Genomic DNA, 22,309 nt, shown 5'->3' on the forward strand with positions numbered 1-22,309 from the left:
AAAATACTGAATCACTATGTGGTGCACCTGAAACTAACACAATATTGTAAATCAACTATACTTCAATAAAAAAGTGATGTTTTCATTAGATATATTGGCTTATGTTATGGCAGATATTTTAAAGCGGCAGAGAGGAAGGATATTTCAGAAATGTTACAGTAATGCCACCTTGAAGAAATAAAGGTTGGGTTAGGGTGAGCAGTGGGAATGAAAGGAAGAGACGGAATTGATGTGGCACATATATACAATGGAATATTACTCAGCCATAAAAAGAAATGAAATTGAGTTATTTGTAGTGAGGTGGATGGACCTAGAGTCTGTCATACAGAGTGAATGAAGTAAGTCAGAAAGAGAAAAACAAATACCGTATGCTAACACATATATGGAATCTAAGGGAAAAAAAAAGGTCATGAAGAACCTAGGGGTAAGACAGAAATAAAGACACAGACCTACTAGAGAATGGACTTGAGGATATGGGGAGGGGGAAGGGTAAGCTGTGACAAAGCGAGAGAGTGGCATCGACGTATATACACTACCAAACGTAAGGTAGATAGCTAGTGGGAAGCAGCCGCATAGCACAGGGAGATCAGCTCGGTGCTTTGTGACCACCTTAGAGGGGTGGGATGGGGAGGGTGGGAGGGAGGGAGACGCAAGAGGGAGGAGATATGGAGACATATGTATATGTATAGCTGATTCACTTTGTTATAAAGCAGAAACTAACACACCATTGTAAAGCAATTATACTCCAATAAAGATGTTTTAAAAAAAGATTACGAAAAGAGAAAGGATAAGATTTTTGTGTCTGGCTATCGGGAGAGGCAAGAAACAACTCTAAGGTTTGGTGCCTTTATTCTGGAAAAATGATAATACTGTCGACAGATGCAAAGAAATCAGGTGGGGATGGTGCTTTGTGAATGAGGCTCCATGCTGAAACAGCACGCCATGACATGGTGTAAATGTTTCGCCCTGAGCATCATTGCTCAGAAGGAAATATTCAGTACTTCAGTCTGTGAAAGTGCGGGAGTTTTATGGCAGAATGTAACGAATGAAGAGCTGAGGCTTGAGTGCGAACGATTTTCTGAGACTGTGAGCTGAAAGGAGACTGAATAAGGACATGCAGGAAGGTCAAGATGTGGGACAAGAATCAGTGGACTGTCGCAGAATCCAAGGATAAGGAGTTGTGAGTTTGAAGGATGAAATTTTGCAGAGAGGTAACAAGAAGAATGCCGAGGAAGAACGTGAGATCTGGCATTTTTGGTCTAGACATTCAGGTGTCAGATTATTTTAAGCATTGGGCATGCTTATTCGTTTTGTTTGGGACTTCAGCATTGAACTATTTTCCTTTCTTGCTTATTTTAGTAGATTTCTTCTTGCATTTCACATACTGTGTAGGAGCTATTTTATATTCCTTTAGTAATTCTCAGGCTCAGGGCCTGGCTAATCTGAACATACTTGTATGCTATAATAGTAGGCTGTTGTGACAATTAAATGAACAGTGACTAGAGTATAATGAACACTCAGCAAAAATTATTGGTAAAATTTCAAACTTTATGGCAGTATGTTCTGTATTTTTTTAATAAATTTATTTATTTATTTATATTTTTTATTTTTGGCTGCGTGAAGAAATGAAGACCTCTTCATTTCTGCGCGTGGGCTTTCTCTAACTGTGGTGCGTGGGGGCTGCTCTTCATTGTGGTGCGCAGGCTTCTCATTGCGGTGGCTTCTCTTGTTGCGGAGCACGGGCTCTAGGTGCGTGGGCTTCAGTAGTTGTGGCTCGCAGGCTCTAGAGCGCAGGCTCAGTAGTTGTGGCGCACGGGCTTAGTTGCTCTGTGGCACGTGGGATCTTCCCAGACCAGGGCTCGAACCCGTGTCCCCTGCATTGGCAGGAGGATTCTTACCCACTGCGCCACCAGGGAAGTCCTGTTCTGTATTTTTAAATCACCTGAGAATTTTGGAGGGACAAATACGATACCTTTATTGTTTAAGTTTTCCCATGAATACTTAGGCCAACATCGTAATGCATGAAGTTAAAAGAGGTTTGAGAGCCATGGTTTTATGAAGAACCTTTGATTCTTAACTCAGAGGTTCCTGCAATTATTGTGCTTATTAGATTAAGTGTATACCATAAACTCAGAACTTCAAAGGTGGAAAAGAAATACTGGATTCTCTCCATTCCTTCCAATGGTTAATGCAATTCTCTGCTTCCTTTCTCCATGTCTACCCAAAAATGAGTGCCAGAGCAAAGGCCTTATGAGTTATCCCATTTTGCTGTTTAAATGATGTCTTCATCTCTTCTGGAAGGAACAACTCTAATATTCAGCCAAGTTGCTTGGAAGCAAGTTAAATGGCTTCCAGCCCTCCTTTCTTGATAATATTTGGGTGTCTTTTATACCTCTCTATGAAAAGAAAATTTACTGCATGGCAAACCAGGCCAGCAAGATTTCTCAGCAACTTAATTTAGAAGTGAATTATTCTTCTGAATACACCCATTCTTTGTTTGAATACAAGGCAATCCTTTCATGTGTTTCCCAAATAAGCATCCTAGTTACCCCTACCTGAGTTTCCACTAGTGTCATTTAATGTAACAGAATGTACTTTTTCCTAATAGAGGTTTTATGCTCTCCAACATGCCACCTCCCTATTGCAGTTCATGCTCTGAGTTACTTTTATCTCAATAATAAATGTGCAATTTGTGAAACTTGTTCCCAAACTTTAAAGCTAGCTCTCTGTTCTCTTTGGCATAGAATTTAGGTTTTATTTGCCCCCAAATAAGTTCTTCCAGGAGAGAGTTTTGGGACTAAGAATGTTGATTATAAATAAAGTAAAAACAGAAAGTCCTGTCTAGGAGTTGTAATATGACATTAATAAATCTATCACCTCTTCCATCAGCCATTTTCTATGATTTTGAGGGAACTATTTAAGCCCTTAAGCTAAATGAGGAATATATTTCATCTCTACCTCATGGTGATGATAATTTATTTGTAAAAATATTTATGTGGTATTGGTGATTTTGATAGATTGCTTTATAATGACAAAGTGAAACTGAAAGAAGTCAGTGTTGAGATCAGACAAAGGGTGGGTCAATTTCTAAGTGGTTTTCAAGTTGGAGTTTGTAAGAAGGCAGTGGACATGAACATGGACAAAGTCCTTTTGAAAAATATATACCAGGTATGAAGAAAATCATATACTTTAGAGATTACAGCATCATCATCTCTAAAAAGAAAGCCAAATAAGTAAAAAGGTTTTCTCTGGCAGCTGCCTTTTGCTGATAAGATCCGAAGAAGAAACTGTTTTGACCAGTTCCTTGTGATAGAACTGTAGTAGAAAAGCCATGATGTTTACTGATTCTCAAAGAAATCAAACGGACATCCTAAAACCTGTAGTGTAAAATCCGTGATTGATAAGATCAGAGTATTGGCTTGCCAGAGAAGTTTATTAAACCTAGCTGCATCCTGTGGCGAGGCCATGCCAATGCCAATTATAAACTCTCTGGAACTGAATATAGCGCATTCGTGCTTCCCAACCTACTTTACGTGACCACACTCAAAAGCAACAACAGGAGACCCAAAGGTTCTATGAAGTTATATTTCTGGACTGAGTGAAATTCTTTCAGCCCCACTTTCTGTGAACATCATCAAAAGCTTTTGAAAGAGACATTCAGAATCTGCTTAAATACCGAGTGTTGTTTTCTGGAAGCACACTTTCAGGGAGACTGCAGGAGATTAAATACATTGTTACGTGAGCGTGGCCCCACTAAATAGAAGCCCAAGAAGAATATTTCAACTCTGATCAGAGATTTATACAAATAGAGCCAATGATTCTCATCAGCCACACAGAACTGAAAGCAGGGTATATGATTAATGTCTGTTGTTAAATAAGTGTATTTATTTCACTATAAAAGTCATGGAACCACATGTGGAAAATTTGGAAAAGAGACGCAGATGTAGAGAAGGGATTTGTGGATGCAGGGTGGGACGAAGTGAGAGAGTAGCATTGACATATATACACTACCATGTGTAAAATAGACAGCTAGTGGGAAGCAGCCACATAGCACAGGGAGCTCAGCTCAGTGCTCTGTTATGACCTAGAGGGGTGGGATATAGCTGATTCACATTGTTGTACAACAGAAACTAACACAACATCGTAAAGCAATTACACTCCAATTAAAAAAAAAAAATCCTACACAGTCATTGTTTTAATCTTGGTGTCTAGTCTTCCATCCTTTTTCTTATTAATGCAAAAAATGATTTTAAAAACTTACTGAAATTATATTAGTTTTTATAAATGCATTTTTAAAATACATCATCCATATAAACAGATTTAATTTATAACGTGAAAGGTATAATTATGGAGCAGCAAATGATAACATTATGTGTTATTTGAAGCAATATAGCTACTGAAATGTTTTATTTTCAACATATTTGCACTCTGTCCACTCAGCTCTTTTCCATTGTTAAATGTACTATAAATACAAATATTTCGAATATTTTGGCATGTGGAATTTCACAAGTGGTTGTTGTGTTATTGTTGCTAGCTGATATTACTGTACTTGGTAATATAAGTAACCAAAAGTTATTAATTACAAGGGCATACAGTGCTAAATCCCTTCATAATACCTACCATGATATGCTTTAGAACAAAAAGGGGAATGACAAATATTATCTAGTAAAGTATAGAGGGAAGCACAGCCGGTAGAAGTCATTTAAAACACCTAGATTCACGAAACGCCGTCTAAGTAGCAGCCCACTTTTAATAGTCGTTGGTTTTCCTGAAGGGACATAAATAATGTTTTCTTTTTCAAAGGAATTCATTCCAATTGAATGACCTTTCCTGATGACACTCTTTTCATCAGAATTCTTGCAATCCTTCCCTTAGACAGGGTAGGAGTTAACTGTCTTATGACCCTTTATCCTCAGGGCCCTCCTAAGTGAATGAATTTAGTAAAATTAATTCACACAACTCTTTTTACCCACCCAGGGAACCTTTCACAGTGGTCTTCTGGAACCACTGCCACAATTCAAAGAAGCGGTTGCAGTGGGAACTTGGTCAGTGAAGGTGCCCCTTCTGACCTAGTGAAAGCTGCAAGTGCTTTTCAACTCACTCCAGGCATGGACAGTGTCCCTATAGCTGCTGAGATTACCCTTTTGCATGATCACCCTCATGGTAAAGCCCTTAATGCCTAATACATTGATATTGTGACTTAAGGCAGAAAGTTGTGTCAGTGTCTACCATATATCTCTTATATCTTCCACATTGGAAAATAAATTTTATACTGCATATAAATTTTTATACTACATATAAGATAGGCTGTATTCTTTTTTAAACCTCTTCCTATCCCATGTTTATGTAATCAACTTAATTAACCCATCCAAATTCTGGATATCCTACAGATAACTGCAGAACCTCTCAATCTGCCTATCTTTCATTTCAGAATCTGTGCTATTTATTGATTGTTCTTTATTCTTAAGCAAGAACACATTGTTTCCATCACAAACCGTTTTAATAATCCAGCTGAGAATCAGTTAAGCATCAAAGCTTGAGTGAGATTATACATCACTACTTTCAGTATTTCATGGCCATTCAAGTAGCAAGAATCATTTCTCAACTAGACTCAGTGGGAAAATGAAAATGTTTACAATATAAAGCTTTACGGCTTGTTGTCATATTGAAGAGGTGGTTTTCACATTTTTAGACTTTTCTCTCCATAATTAAATTGAGATGTTAAATATAAACCTTCCAAAGGGAATGATACTGAAAAATGAACATTCACACCAAGATAATTAAATTTTGGAATTTCATGTCTTCTTTTGCCAATAGGTTGCTGCTTTCATTATCACTTACTTATTACATCTTTCCAAATTCTGGTCAAAGACTCACGTCAGATTTGAAAAGAATTAAAGAATGACCCAAGAAGCTCAGGTGGATTTTCTAAGGGCTAGTTGAAGATTGTTTTGACATCACCTGTTTCCTTAAGAGAAGTTTTCTCAATCCTTTTAAGCTAAAAGGCTACCTTGTGAATATCGTGGACATGTGTTATTAATATTTTTAAAGAATCACTTCTCTCCAAGCAGAGTCTAATTCTAGAGTTCTAAAACCCAGAAGAGAGAGTTATGCCTACACAATATTTTAAGTGCCGTATGCTCCAGAATTCCTGTAGTGAAAAATGTCAGTCTTCCATCAGAGGGATGATGAATTGAGAAGTGCCTTCCCACTCTCTGTGGTTTCCATGGTGCTGATTGTCAATGCCTTTTGTTGTAGGCAGAATACTTCTATGAATTCCTGTCCTTGCGCTCCCTGGATAAAGGCATCATGGCAGACCCAACCGTCAATGTCCCTCTGCTGGGAACAGTGCCTCACAAGGCATCAGGTGGGTGGTCTTCACCTCAGAGAAAGGTTTACACTTAAAATATAATAGCGATGGGAATAATATTTTAGATCCAGTTGTCACCCATCAGAGACATTACAGAATGTTTTCCTGAAGAGATCTGTTGATTTTAGGGCAAATCAGTTGTTATGTCCCTATTTCCTTTGGGCAAAAGATTAGGATAGGCATGAAGAAACGGAAGTTTTAGAATTTCCTAAAAACTCAGTTCATAAATGATTCCAGATTAGAAAAAGAAAAGTCACTATGTGAGATATACTTGGCCAACAAGTGTGAATTAATGTAGTACATATAAATGTGGCAAAGATGCAAAGTAAGTGATCGAGAGAGAATGGGACAAGTCAAGAAAAACTTCCCCTAAATGAACATTGTATTGAATTTTTTTTTTTTTTTTTTGCGGTACGCGGGCCTCTCACTGTTGTGGCCTCTCCCATTGCGGAGCACAGGCTCCGGATGTGCAGGCTCAGCGGCCATGGCATGGGCCCAGCCGCTCCGCGGCATGTGGGATCTTCCCGGACCGGGGCACGAACCCGCGTCCCCTGCATCGGCAGGCGGACTCTTAACCACTGCGCCACCAGGGAAGCCCTGAATAGGAATTTGAAGTAGAGAGGAGACATAGCAAAGTAGGAGAAAGGGGTTCAGTCTTTCAGATCTAATCATTCTTCTCTACTAAGAAAATCCAGTATGCAGTTATTTGTTTAGAACTTTTCAACTTACAGAACACCAGTTCATGCATTATCTGATTTGTGTTCTGGGAGGGCGTCAAGGCCTGAATTACGGCTCCATTTTACAAATTAGAAAATTGAGGCTTGTGACGTTCAACTGACTTTCCCATAGTCATGTAATAAGCAGTGAAGCTGAGACTAGAGCCCAGGTTTTATGACTTTTAGAAAAATACAGAGATCACTTATGTAACCTATGTTACATTGAGTATATATATATTTTTACATAATTGTAGTAATATTATATATTTGGTCTTGCATAATGATTTTTTGGCTTTTAACATTTTAACATAAGCATTTTCCCATGTCACTACACATATTTCCAAAAGTTATTTTTAATGCCCTTATAATATTGTTTTATGAACATACCGTAATTTATTTACTTATTCCCTTATTGTGTTACTTAGATTGTTTTTAGGGTTGGCATACTAGAAATATCACAGTAAACATCATTTTTAAAGTAACAGATGGTCAGTAGCCCTGTTTGTCTTATTCACCATGACTGCCAACACAGGGCCCAGCATAGAACAGGCTCTCAGAAAATACTTGTTGGATTCACGCGTGTAGCAAAATCTTAAAGTTCATCTCATTATTTTGTTAAGAATAGATTCTTAGATGTAAAATTATTGTGTCAAAGGATATGAACTATGAACTTTTTAAAAGGCTCTTAAATTGCCAAAATGCCAAATTACTTTCCGCAAAGGCTGTGCCTATTTGCACCCTGGCTAGCAGTGCTGGAGAGTGCCTGGCTTACTAACTTCATCAACGTGTGTTATTAATCATGTTAGCTGTTTTGCTGACTTAAAAAGTGAAAAGTGGTTTCTCAGTGTTCTTTCAATTTGATTTTTTAAATTCCTATGAGGTAGGAAGTTATTTTCTTGTATCTGTTAGACAATGTAAATGTCTGTGTGCCGTGCTCATTTTTATATTGAAATACTGTGGTTCTTATTAATTTGCAAAGCTCACTGTAAAGTACTGACTGTTGATTGCAATTTTTTTCAATTTATGTTTTATTTTATTTTTTTTGAGGAGGGATATGCAGAGGCTTTAAAATCCTGTGTGGTCAAAACTATCTTTTCCTTTGTGATGTTTTTCCTATTACTTTTATGCTTGGAAATTAATTCCTATTCTAGAGAACGATTAGGTGATAATTTACACATGCTTCTAATATTTTACAAAAATTTATTTTGGCAGTAGTATGAGGTAGGGCTCAACCTGAATTATTTTTCTGAACTGTCGACTTTTCCAGCGTAAGAGGTTGGACTGACTCAAGATATGCTCTTTATTTTACAGTAAGTTTTTTATAGATAAGAGTTGGTTTTAGAGACTACTGTTTGTTCTAATATTATAATATTTATAGTTTTATATTAAAATAATTGATAGCAGAATCCTGCCTCTTAAAAAAGATTAGTCTTGTTCTTTTAGAGCAACATTAGAATAATTTGTCAAACATCAAATGAAGATCTCGTTAGGAGCTAATTTTTTTCTTTTCCATTAGGGTTTATTATAGGATATTGAATATAGTTCCCTGAGCTATGCAATAGGACATTGTTGTTTATACATTCTATATATAATAGTTTGCATCTGCTAGTCCCAAACTCCCCATCCATCACTCCCCCACACCCCTCCCCCTTGGCAACTACAAGTCTGTTCTCTATGTGAGTCTGTTTCGTATGTAAGTTCATTTGTGTCATGTTTTAGGTTCCACAAATAAGTGATATCATATGGTATTTGTCTTTCTGACTTACTTCACTTAGTATGATCATCTCTAGGTCCATGCATGTAGCTGCAAATGGCATTATTTCATTCTTTTTTATGGCTGAGTAATATTCCACTGTATGTGTGTGTGTGTGTGTGTGTGTGTGTGTGTGTGTGTATATATATATATATATATATATATACCATATCTTCTTTCTCCATGCATCTGTTGATGGACATTTAGGTTGTTTCCATGACTTGGCTATTGTAAATAGTGCTGCTATGAACAAAGGGGTGCTTGTATCTTTTCAAATTAGAATTTTCTCTGGATATATGCTCAGGAGTGGAATTGCTGAATCATATGGTAGATCTATTTTTAGTTTTCTGAGTAACCTCCATACTGTTTTCCATAGTGGCCGCACCAACTTACATTCCCACCAACAGTGTAGGAAGGCTTCCCTTTTCTGCACACCCTCCCCGGCATTTGTTATTTGTAGACGTTTTAATGATGGCCATTCTGACTGGTGTGAGGTGGTACGTCATTTTAATTTTGATTTGCATTTCTCTACTGATTAGTGATATTGAGCATCTTTTCATGTGCCTGTTGGCCATCTGTATGCCTTATTTGGAGAAATGTCTATTTAGATCTTCTGCCCATTTTTTGATTGTTTTTTTTTTTTATATTGAGCTGTATGAGATGTTAGTATATTTTGAAAATTAACCCCTTGTCGGTTGCATCATTTGCAAATATTTTCTCCCAGTCTGTAGGTTGTCTTTTCATTTTGTTTATGGTTTCCTTTGCTGAGGAGCTAATTTAAATTGATGAAATAATCAGGAAATCAGGCACCCTTACAGAGTCCATTTTCAGGTTGTAGTTATCTACTACTTCCAATGTATCTGTATTGCCACATCCCAGCACTGTAAGAGTTGGGGACTAAATAAGCACAGAGTTTCTCTAATTTCCTGGCATAGATGCCCATGTGGGTATAGACAGGAAGAGTGTGAATCTGAGTTTCTCTTGGGTCATCCCAGTGCTGCCGATATGACTCACAGCCCTCCCAGAGGATTTACTTCCAATCCAGATGGGTTTAGGTTCTAGGAAGCTCCTATGAAGGAAAAAGGCCTTGGGTTCTGGAGATACACTCACCTAAGATTTGTAGCCTCAAGGATATGAATATCCCATTCCAGATACATGGGTACCCCAATTCCGCTCAGATGATAATGCTAGTATTATTGCATACTGCTACATCATGGAGACAAGAAAGTTCTTAGAATATGACCACCAAATTCTTGGAATAGGGCATTACTGGGTCTCATGCCACGTCACTTGGTGTTCCTTTTTAGTCGAAGATAATTTTCTATAAAATTTTTCTTGAGCATATTTGTTCTTTTTCTTAAGAAGTGGTCAGGAGTAAGATAAATACATAACATGTCTCTCAATTTCCATTTCATATTTTTGAATTTTTCTTTTGTCTTTTTCTGATTATTAAAGAAGTACAAACTCATTTAGCCCATTAAAAGGTATTAATTAATTGCACAGTTATACCTCCTCAACTTAAAATAAATCTTGAATCTTTGGATTTCTAATCAAATGCGTATATCCAAAATCTTCCCAGTTTTATCAATTTTTTGTGTCTAGTAAAAAAAAAAAGTTTACTGAAATTCTACTTCTTAGGATATTGAAGCAGTAAGGTTTTGAATATATGATATGAGAACACTTTAATAGGTCATGTTTAGAGAAAACATCATTTGCTAATAATTTAGAATCTTTAATAAAATGTAGAAGAAAAAGTGGATGATACTTTGGGCAAGGTGAGACTAAAAAGAACAAGCCTGGGATGAGGTGACTCATGCACATGTGTGTGCATTTATACACACACACACACACACACACACACATTTTACACAGACAACCCCCCTCCCCCCGTAGAGATTTTTGGAGGCAGATGTAGGATTTGTTTGCAGAAATGCAGGTGCAAGAAGTTTATGGGAATTGTAGTTCATTTCAGGGCAGTTATTCATTAGCCTCATTAAGCTCAGTCCCCCCAGCATGAGCAGTGAGGGTAACTTGAATTATTAAAAAGTAACCAAATCAGTGTGTCTTGCTCCTAAGCGTCCAGGTAGCGTTCATTACTCTGCTGCTCTATTTAATACCCTCAAGCTGCTAAGGTGTTCTTTTATCCTACAGACTCCTATATGCCTGAGCGTTGCATGAAAAAGAAAACTCTTGATCTTTAACAGTTATGAAGTGCCTGCTTTCTGGCATCTGAAGAGAACAAAAACAGGAAATACAAACTGCAGGGTGGTTCAGTAAAATTCCTCAGATGGAAAAACAGTTTCCATCAAGCCAAGGCTTTACCTGTTGGAACACTCTTTCTCTGTCATCCCATGAAACCAACAGAGCAGGGGTGCTTCTCAACCAAGACCATCAGGAATCCAATGTGTAGAAATTGTCAAATAGGTGTTAATGCTGGGAGGACCATCTTCTTCCTGGTGACCCCCATCCTTAGAAAGTGAAGCCCAGAGTAGGTACTCAGTAAGCATTTGCTGAGAGAATGAATGGATGACTATTTGTGTTGGATGATTTATATTCATGGAACAGCTTATAATCATGTGGTGTCGAGGATGAGATCTTGCCCACCTTATTCATCTCTTCCCTTGTTGTGAGGCAGTGGTTTGCGTGACCGAGGCTGAGGCTGTATGAACACCATACTGGTCTCAGGGTGGAAGATTTAAAACATCTTTTTTGGAGTATAATTGCTTTACAGTGGTGTGTTAGTTTCTGCTGTATAACAAAGTGAATCAGCTATAAATATACATTTATCCCCATTTCTCCTCCCTCTTGCGTCTCCCTCCCACCCTCCCTATCCCACCCCTCTAGGTGGACACAAAGCACCGAACTGATCTCCCTGTGCTATGTGGCTGCTTCCCACTAGCTATCTGTTTTACATTTGGTAGTGTATATATGTCCATGCCACTCTCTCACTTCGTCCCAGCTTACCCTTCCCCCACCCTGTGTCCTCAAGTCCATTCCCTACGTCTGCGTCTTTATTCCTGTCCTGCCCTTAGGTGCTTCACAACCTTTTTTTTATTTTAGACACCTTATATGTGTTAGCATATGGTCTTTGTTTTTCTCTTTCTGAGTTACTTCACTCTGTATGACAGACTCTAGGTCCATCCACCTCACTGCAAATAACTCAGTTTTGATTCTTTTTATGGCTGAGTAATATTACATTGTATATATGTGCCACATCTTCTTCATCCATTCATCTGTCAACGGACACTTAGGTTGCTACCATATCCTGGCTACTGTAAATACTGCTGCAATGAACACTGTCGTACGTGACTCTTTTTGAATTATGGTTTTCTCAGGGTATATGCCCAGTAATGGGATTGCTGGGTCATATGGTAGTTCTATTTTTAGTTTTTTAAGGAAACTCCATACTGTTCTCCATAGTGGCTGTATCAATTTACATTCCCACCAACAGGGCAAGAGGATTCCCATTTCTCCACAACCTCTCCAGCATTTATTGTTTCTAGATTTTTGTTTGAGTATGGCCATTCTGACTGGTGTGAGGTGATACCTCATTATAGTTTTGATTTGCATTTCTCTAATGATTAGTGATGTTGAGCGTCCTTTCATGTGTTTCTTGGCAACCTGTATATCTTCTTTGGAGAAATGTCTATTTAGGTCTTCTGCCCATTTTTGGATTGGTTTTTTTGTTTTTTTAATATTTAGATGCTTGTAAATTTTGGAGATTAATCCTTTGTCAGTTGCTTTGTTTGCAAATATTTTCTCCCATTCTGAGGGTTGTCTTTTCGTCTTGTTTATAGTTTCCTTTGCTCTGCAAAAGCTTTAAAGTTTCATTAGGTCCCATTTGTTTATTTTTGTTTTTATTTCCATTTCTCTAGGAGGTGGATCAAAAAGGATCTTGCTGTGATTTATGTCATCATGTTCTGCCTATGTTTTCCTCTCAGAGTTTTATAGTGTCTGGCCTTACATTTAGGTCTTTAATCCATTTTGAGTTTATTTTAGTTTATGGTGTTAGGGAGTATTATAATTTCATTCTTTTACATGTAGCTGTCCAGTTTTCCCAGCACCACTTATTGAAGAGGCTGTCTTTTTTCCAGGCTGTCTTATTGAAGAGGGTGCCTCCTTTATCAAAGATAAGGTGACCATATGTGTGTGGGTTTATCTTTGGGCTTTCTATCCTGTTCCATTGACCTATATTTCTGTTTCTGTGCAAGTACCATACTGTCTTGATTACTGTAGCTTTGTAGTATAGTCTGAAGTCAGGGAGCCTGATTCCTCCACCTCCATTTTTCTTTCTCAAGATTGCTTTGGCTATTCAGGGTCTTTTGTGTTTCCATAAAAATTGTGCAATGTTTTATTCTAGTTCTGTGAAAAATGCCATTGGTAGTTTGATAGGGATTGCATGGAATCTGTAGATTGCTTTGGGTAGTAGAGTCATTTTCACAATGTTGATTCTTCCAATCCAAGAACACGGTATATCTTTCCATCTATTTGTATCATCTTTAATTTCTTTCATCAGTGTCTTACAATTTTCTGCATACAGGTCTTTTGTCTCCTTAGGTAGATTTATTCATAGATATTTCATTCTTTTGGTTGCAATGGTAAATGGGAGTGTTTTCTTAATTTCATTTTCAGATTTTTCATCATTAGTGTATAGGAATGCAAGAGATTTCTGCGCATTAATTTTGTATCCTGCTATTTTACCAGATTCATTGATTAGCTCTAGTAGTTTTCAGGTAGCATCTTTAGGATTCTCTATGTATAGTATCATGTCATCTGCAAACAGTGACAGCTTTACTTCTTCTTTTCCAATTTGGATTCCTTTTATTTATTTTTCTTCTCTGATTGCTGTGGCTAAAACTTCCAAAACTATGATGAATAATAGTGGTGAGAGTGGGCAACCTTGTCTTGTGCCTGATCATAGTGGAAATGGTTTCTCTTTTTCACCACTGAGGACGATGTTGGGTGTGGTTTTGTCATATATGGTCTTTATTATGTTGAGGAAAGTTCCCCCCATGCCTACTTTCTGGAGGGTTTTTATCATAAATCGGTGTTGAATTTTGTCAAAAGCTTTCTCTGCATCTGTAGAGATGATCATATGGTTTTTCTCTTTCAATTTGTTAATATGGTGTATCACATTGATTGATTTGCGTATATTGAAGAATCCTTGCATTCCTGGGTTAAACCCCATTTGACCATGGTGTATGATCCTTTTAATGGGCTGTTGGATTCTGTTTGCTAGGATTTTGTTGAGGATTTTTGCATCTATATTCATCAGTGATATTGGCCAGTAGTTTTCTTTCTTTGTGACATCTTTGTCTGGTTTTGGTATCAGGGTGATGGTGCTCATAGAATGAGTTTGGGAGTATTCCTAACTCTGCTATATTTTGGAAGAGTTTGAGAAGGATAGGTGTTAGCTCTTCTCTAAATGTTTGATGGAATTCGCCTGTAAAGCCATCTGGTCCTGGGCTTCTGTTTGTTGGAAGATTTTTAATCACAGTTTCAATTTCAGTGCTTGTGATTGGTCTGTTCATATTTTCTATTTCTTCCTGGTTCATTCTCAGAAGGTTGTGCATTTCTAAGAATTTGTCCATTTCTTCCAGGTTGTCCTTTTATTGGCATATAGTTGCTTGTAGTAATCTCTCATGATCCTTTGTATTTCTGCAGTGTCAGTTGTTACTTCTCCTTTTTCGTTTCTAATTCTATTGAGTCTTCTCCCTTTTTTTCTTGATGAGTCTGGCTAATAGTTTAACAATTTTGTTTATCTTCTCAAAGAACCAGCTTTTAGTGTTATTGATCTTTGCTATCGTTTCCTTCATTCCTTTCTGATCTGATTTTTATGATTTCTTTCCTTCTGCTAACTTTGGGGTTTTTTTGTTCTACTTTCTCTAATTGCTTTAGGTGTAAGGTTAGGTTGTTTATTTGAGATGTTTCTTATTTCTTAAGGTAGGATTGTATTGCTATAAACTTTCCTCTTAGAACTGCTTTTGCTGCATCCCATAGGTTTTGGGTCATCGTGTTTTCATTGTCATTTGTTTCTAGGTATTTTTTGATTTCCTCTTTGATTTCTTCAGTGATCTCTTGGTTATTAAGTAGTGTATTGTTTAGCCTTCATGTGTGTGTATTTTTTACAGATTTTTTCCTGTAATTGATATCTAGTCTCATAGCGTTGTGGTCGGAAAAGATACTTGATATGATTTCAGTTTTCTTAAATTTACCAAGGCTTGATTTGTGACCCAAGATATTATCTATGCTGGAGAATGTTCCATGAGCACTTGAGAAGAATGTGTATTCTGTTGTTTTGGATGGAATGTCCTATAAATACCAATTAAGTCCATCTTGTTTAATGTATCATTTAAAGCTTGTGTTTCCTTATTTATTTTCATTTTGGATGATCTGTCCATTGGTGAAAGTGGGGTGTTAAAGTCCCCTACTATGATTGTGTTACTGTCCATTTCCGCTTTTATGGCTGTTAGTATTTGCCTTATGTACCGAGGTGCTCCTATGTTGGGTGCATAAATATTTACAATTGTTATATCTTCTTCTGGATTGATCCCTTGATCATTATGTAGTGTCCTTCTTTGTTTCTTGTAATAGTCTTTGTTTTAAAGTCTATTTTCTCTGATATGAGAATTGCTACTCCGGCTTTCTTTTGATTTCCATTTGCATGGAATATCTTTTTCCATCCCCTCACTTTCAGTCTGCATGTGTCCCTAGGTCTGAAGTGGGTCTACTGTAGACAGCACATATATGGGTCTTGTTTTTGTATCCATGCAGCCAGTCTGTGTCTTTTGGTTGGAGGATTTAATCCATTTATGTTTAAGGTAATTATCGATATGTATGTTCCTATTACCATTTTCTTAATTGTTTTGGGTTTGTTATTGTAGGTCTTTTCCTTCTCTTGTGTTTCCTGCCTAAAGAAGTTCCTTTAGCATTTGTTGTAAAGCTGGTTTGGTGGTGCTGAATTCTCTTAGCTTTGCTTGTCTGTAAAGCTTTTAGTTTCTCTGTCAAATCTGAATGAGATCCCTGCTGGGTAGGGTAATCTTGGTTGTAGGTTTTTCTCCTTCATCACTTTAAATATGTCCTGCCACTCCCTTCTGGCTTGCAGAGTTTCTGCTGAAAGATCAGCTGTTAACCTTATGAGGCTTCCCTTGTGTGTTATTTGTTGTTTTTCCCTTGCTGCTTTTAATATTTTTTCTTTGTATCTAATTTTTGATAGTTTGATTAATATGTGTCTTGGCGTGTTTCTCCTTGGATTTATCCTGTATGGGACTCTCTGTGCTTCCTGGACTTGATTAACTATTTCCTTTCCCATATTAGGGAAGTTTTTAACTATAAGGTCTTCAAATATTTTCTCAGTCCCTTTCTTTTTCTCTTCTTCTTCTGGGACTCCTATTATTCGAATGTTGGTGCATTTAATGTTGTCCCAGAGGTCTCTGAGACTGTCCTCAATTCTTTTCATTCTTTTTTCTTTATTCTGCTCTGCAGTAGTTATTTCCACTATTTTATCTTCCAGGTCACTTATCTGTTTTTCTGCCTCAGTTATTCTGCTATTGATCCCTTCTAGAGATTTTTTTTTTTTTTTTTTTTTTTTTGCGGTACGTGGGCCTCTCATTGTTGTGGCCTCTCCCCTTGCAGAGCACAGGCTCTGGAAGCGCAGGCTCAACCGCCATGGCTCATGGACCCAGCCGCTTCGCGGCATGTGGGATCTTCCCGGACCGGGGCATGAAGCCGTGTACCTTGCATCAGCAGGCAGACTCTCAGCCATTGCACCACCAGGGAAGCCCCTAGAGAATTTTTATTTCATTTATTGTGCTGTTTATCACTGTTTGTTTGCTCTTTAGTTCTTTTAAGTCCTTGTTAAATGTTTCTTGTATTTTCTCCATTCTATTTCCAAGATTTTGGTTCATCTTTACTATCATTATTCTGAATCCTTTTTGAGGTAGACTGCCTATTTCCTCTTCATTTGTTAGGTGTGGTGGGTTTTTTGCCTTGCTCTTTCATCTGCTGTGTGTTTCTCTGTCTTCTCATTTTGATTAACTTACTGTGTTTGGGGTCTCCTTTTCGCCTGCTGCAGGTTCATAGTTCCCGTTGTTTTTGGTGTCTGCCCCCCGTGGGTAAGGTTGGTTCAGTGGGTTGTGTAGGCTTCCTGCTGGAGGGGACTAGTGCCTGTGTTCTGGTGGATGAGGCTGGATCTTGTCTTTCTGGTGGGCAGGTCCACGTCTGGTGGTGTGTTTTGGGGTGTCTGTGGCCTTATTATGATTTTATGCAGCCTCTCTGCTAATGGATGGGGTTGTGTTCCTGTCTTGCTAGTTGTTTGGCATAGGGTATCCAGCACTGTAGCTTGCTGGTCGTTGAGTGGAGCTGGGTCTTGGTGTTGAGATGGAGATCTCGCGGAGATTTTCGCCATTTGATATTACGTGGAGCTGGGAGATTTTCGCCGTTTGATATTACGTGGAGCTGGGAGGTCTCTTGTGGACCAGTGTTGAACTTGGCTCTCCCACCTCAAAGGCACAGCCCTCATGCCTGGCTGGAGCACCAAGAGCCTGTCATCCACACAGACAGAAGAATCTTCCAAATTATTTTCCTCTGGATATCAGTCGGTAAGGTAACTGCTGGTCATCACAATGCATATTCAGAAAAATCCACGTTTTACTCTTGTGCTCTTTTTCTTGTTTCTGCTAGCAATTAATATCGTGAACAGGATACCCATTCACAAATGCCAAGTTCACCATAAAAGCAGATAATTCCGTACAGTTCTTCCCTACAAAACTGCCTCCAGTTAGTTCTCAAAGTGCCCGATTGTTCGGTGAAGATACAATCCAGGTGCAGAGCAGGGGGAAAAAAAGAAAACTGGGAGAAAAAAGAAGAGGCAGATAGAAAAGTAGAGACCGATAGAGGAGAGGGCAGAAAAAAAGGGAAGACATTTGTTACAAACAAGGAAAGAAAAGGCCAGTAAGTGAGGAAGTCTGTAAGCTCTACAACAAGAATTGGAGTCTTGCTTTTCGCAAATCTTCTGTATCCATGTAGCCTTTCAGATTCCCTTGGTCCCCAAGTAAAATTTCCAGATCCAGGATGCAGCCATAAGAAAGAATCCTATGTATATTTCACAAGTATCCCGCAATAACAGATCCAGCACGGTTTTCCTTGTACAGTCCTTTGCTTCCTTTTGAAATGGAAATCCCTACTACGGATTTTTGTATTTTGTAAGTTTGCATTTTCATATATACAATTTCATTAAACCAAGGTTTTCAGTGGGGACAATTATACTTTGGGACTTCAGAAACAAGTTTTTTTTTTCTCTCTTTTTAGTTCTGTTAAAATATCTGGGTTTTTTTCATCATTTAATTATTTACAATGCTCAGATCTCAAGATTCAGGAGAACTGGAAACCCGTGTTATTTGGAGAAGAGCACAGTAATGAACACTGACAATGCCAAAGCCTTGAGAGTGGTTTCTGGTTGCCAAGCACATTAAGAAGATTGTATGACCAACTGGTGTGCAGTGCATTATGGAAAAGAGCACTCTAATTTCTAGCTAACTTCTTCTTGTACAACTAGGGGAAAGGTTTATGAAAATTCTGAAGGGAAAGGATTTTTCTTGGCATGGTACGATTTTCCCAAGCTTGGCAGTAACCATAACCTGCCATACAGAAACAAAATGAAACAGAATTTCATATGTATACCTCTTAGCAATATTTGTTCTATTCATAAGGAAGAACTGGAGTCTAGTGGATCAGCTAGATCAGTCTTCTCCAGTGGATATGTTTAGGATAATCCAGTGGATTTCAGAAATTTATGAAATCGGCCTCTCAGCCAATGACTTGAGCCAATTTCCACCCAATGATTTGTGAGTATTTCACAGCTGAAGTTGTGGACAACTCCTCGCCGTCTCTGTACAGCAACACTATTAGTTCCCACTCTCTGCTTAGTCTACACCTACATACCCCAAGTGATCATCAGTTTCACTAAAAAGAAGTGTCTCCTCTTTAGGAACCTAAACCATTAGATATGTCTATTGTGAGATTACTTCATCACAGAAAACTCTCTTCTAGATCCCCAAGATATGGACACTTCTCAGTATTAACAAATAGCCTGAGAAAATATTACATTTATTAACTCAGTCCAATGATTGGGGTCTAGTCTGAGTTGTAGAACATTTCCAAAGAAGATATTTTGTCACTTTCAAGCATACATAGTAAAAGTAAACCAGTGGGGTGTTGCTTATAGGGCTTTATTTAATAGATTCTGCAGTGCTGACTTTTAGCTCTTTTTGAATTATATGGAGGCTGGTGAAGGTGTTCACAAAGTTTCTTCTCCTAATTAATCTATGCTACCTATTTGCACCTTTACTTCTTAGAGAACATTTTACCATCTTTTTTTTCAAGATGGTACAAGTTCAGACTATGAACAAAATATCCCCAGTTTCCTATTAGTAGGGTACAAATTAATGAGGGTCATTAATTCTCCACTCAGCATGATGTACACGTTCTGTGGAGAATGCCCAGATAATCAAAATACAGTCCGTACTCTAGTGGAGATACAAGCATGTCTGATAACAAAATGTGAACATTTTTGCTTTGTTCTTTGTCTCTCTTACCAAGATTTCTGTAGAAATGGGATCAACTACATAAACTGTTTCTCCATACCTTCTTTTTCTTTAGTTGTTCAAGTTGGTTTTCCATGTCTCGGCAAACAAGATGGAGTGGCAGCGTTTGAAGTGAATGTGATTGTAATGAATTCTGAAGGCAACACCATCCTGCAGACACCTCAAAATGCCATCTTCTTTAAAACATGTCAACAAGGTAATCAGTGATGGTGATTCCAGAGAAGGCTCGTAAGGCTTCCAGGTGTGATTTGGGCCAAAAATTGTAGCTAGCTAGCTAGATAATTATTTTGTATAATTAAAACCACACCAGTGGGAGGAGGGGTAAACGCAGGGTCCGCTAATAGTACTAAGACAGACTTTTTCTGCTTTGACCGCACTCACAAGTTTAGGAACTCCAGTACCCTTCAAAACGCCCTGTCTTCCACCTCTCTTCTTTCCCTCCTCCAACACAATCTTTGGGAGTCCCCACCTTCATAGCAAGGGTTCCAGTCATCACCAGCAACTACTGCAAACCACACGCTCTGCTGAAAGCTTGGTGCTTTTGACTTCCAAAGATCACGCCAGTGACCTCTGCCAGGCAAAGGCACCTCTCCATCACAGCCCGGATTCCCAGTTAAGCATGAAGGCTTTCCCATGCTGTCTCCTTTCCCATCCTGATACAAGCTCTTCCAACACAGAATTTAAGCTCTGGAGGCTTTCAGTGCCCTAAAGATGTACCAAAAGGCCGTTCCCCCCTCTGAAAATGAATATTGAGGGCAATATCCATCATTCTGTTTCAGTATGAATTTAAGGAAATTCAGTAGATTGATGGGTGGGAGGAAGGCAGAACATAAGCTCGCTTTGCCTTCTTCCACGAGCTCCCTACTGTTGGAAGTAGGATTGAGAGGCAGTATCTCATGAAGACTTAGTGGAGTACAGGCAGTGTAGAGAGAATGAAGTGGAAGTACTGGTATTCGATAAATTATGATAATTGGTGTGCTGGGGAAAAAGTGACCGTTAGCCTCTTCATGCCCCTGTAATTCACTCAACATGATCTGAAAGCTGTCTGTATAAACCTTGTTTCTCTTTGGTGAAGCTGAGTGCCCAGGAGGGTGCCGAAATGGAGGCTTTTGTAATGAAAGACGGGTCTGCCAGTGTCCTGACGGATTCTATGGACCTCACTGTGAGAAAGGTAAGAACAGAGACAGCCAGCTTCCCTGCTTGCTTCCTAATGAAATGGGTGTTACACAGGAGCCCCACATGTATTTTTAACACATCACCTGAAATTATTTTTCTGGTCACATTATAAGGATTTGTGCAGTCTTAAAAAGCCACAGCAAAGCTATTGGAAAGTATTCTTCTAGGAGTGGTTTTCTGTTAAATCCAGTATGTGGTGACAGGAGCAGAAAACTGGCACAATGTCTACATTCTTTGTGGCCACTTTCACTCTCTTCCACCCCCCTCCGCAATTCACTATTATATATACTATGCTTTAGCATAATCTTATGAAAGTTTTGAGTTTTTTTCCCTCCACTAAAGTTGGTTTTAAAAAGCTAGTATTATGAGTGATTTGAAAGTATCTACTCCAATTAAAAGTAGCTTGTTTCACAATTAAGTCTACACCTGAGTTATGAAGGTGCTCTAGGCAAAAAAAAAAAAAAAAAAAAAAAAGGATGAAAATCATTTGTGTAGTAAATATATATATTTTGGTGAAATTACTACTAAGAAAGCTATATGAAAAAAGAGATGAACATGAAAATGTTTATTAACCACAAATGTGTCTAAACCACAAGCTCACATATACTGAGCTTATTTGACCAGAGTAAGCAAAATATTTTTCATCTTCAAAAAATAGATTTTTTTCTTGTCTGCATTGATTTTTTTCTTTATTTTATTTTCTTAATTGAAATATAGTTGGTTTACAGCATTGTTAGTTTCAGGTGTACAACAAAGTCATTCAGTTATATATATATATATTGTTTTCAGATTCTTTTCCCATATAGGTTATTACAAAATATTGAGTATAGTTCTCTGTGCTATACAGTAGGTCCTTGATTATCTAGTAGTGTGTGTATCTGTTAATCCCAACCTCCTAATTTATCCCTCCCCCACCTTCCCTTTCTCCTTTGGTAACCATAAGTTTGCTTTCTATGCCTGTGGGTCTTTTTCTGTTTTGTATATAAGTTCATTTGTATCTTTTTTTTTTAGATTCCAAATATAAGTGGTATCATATGATATTTGTCTGTCTAGCTCACTTCATTTAGTATGATTATCCCTAGGTCCATCCATGTTGCTGCAAATGGCATTATTTTATTCTTTTTATGGCTAATATTCCATTGTGTGTGTGTGTGTGTGTGTGTCTGTGTCTGTGTCTGTGTGTGTGTATCTGTCTGTCTCACATCTTCTTTATCCATTCATCTGTCGATGCACATTTAAGTTACTTCCATGTCTTGGCTATTGTAAATAGTGCTGCAATGAACACTGGGTGCAATTTACATTCCCACCAACAGTGTAGGAGGGTTCCTTTTTCTCCACACCCTCTCCAGCATTTATTATTTGTAGAATTTTTGATGATGGCCATTCTGACCAGTGTGAGGTGGTACCTCATTGTAGTTCTGATTTGCATTTCTCTAATAATTAGTGATGTTGAGTAGCTTTTCATGTGCCTCTTGGCCATCTGTATGTCTTCTTTGGAGAAATGTCTATTTAGGTCTTCTGCCCATTTTTTGATTGGGTTGTTTGTTTTTTTGTTATTGAGCTGCTTGTATATTTTGGAGATTAATCCTTTGTCAGTTGCTTTGTTTGAAAATATTTTCTCCCATTCTCAGGGTTGTCTTTTCGTCTTGTTTATGGGTTCCTTTGCTGTGCAAAAGCTTTTAAGTTTAAT

The 22,309-nt window shown here is 38.0% G+C and overlaps 1 protein-coding gene across 1 annotated transcript in view; it reads left to right on the forward strand.

Moving 5' to 3' along the window:
- Positions 1-22,309, forward strand: part of WIF1 (WNT inhibitory factor 1) — an 87,349-nt gene that overhangs the window by 44,473 nt on the left and 20,567 nt on the right. Inside the window, exons 3-5 of the mRNA XM_030866381.3 lie at positions 6,259-6,367; positions 19,499-19,639; positions 20,519-20,614. Of these exons, the coding sequence (XP_030722241.1) occupies positions 6,259-6,367; positions 19,499-19,639; positions 20,519-20,614 (346 nt within the window). The remainder of the gene's footprint in view (positions 1-6,258; positions 6,368-19,498; positions 19,640-20,518; positions 20,615-22,309) is intronic.

The sequence above is a fragment of the Globicephala melas genome, chromosome 10 (assembly GCF_963455315.2).
Source record: "Globicephala melas chromosome 10, mGloMel1.2, whole genome shotgun sequence".
NCBI classification, from domain to species: domain Eukaryota; kingdom Metazoa; phylum Chordata; class Mammalia; order Artiodactyla; family Delphinidae; genus Globicephala; species Globicephala melas.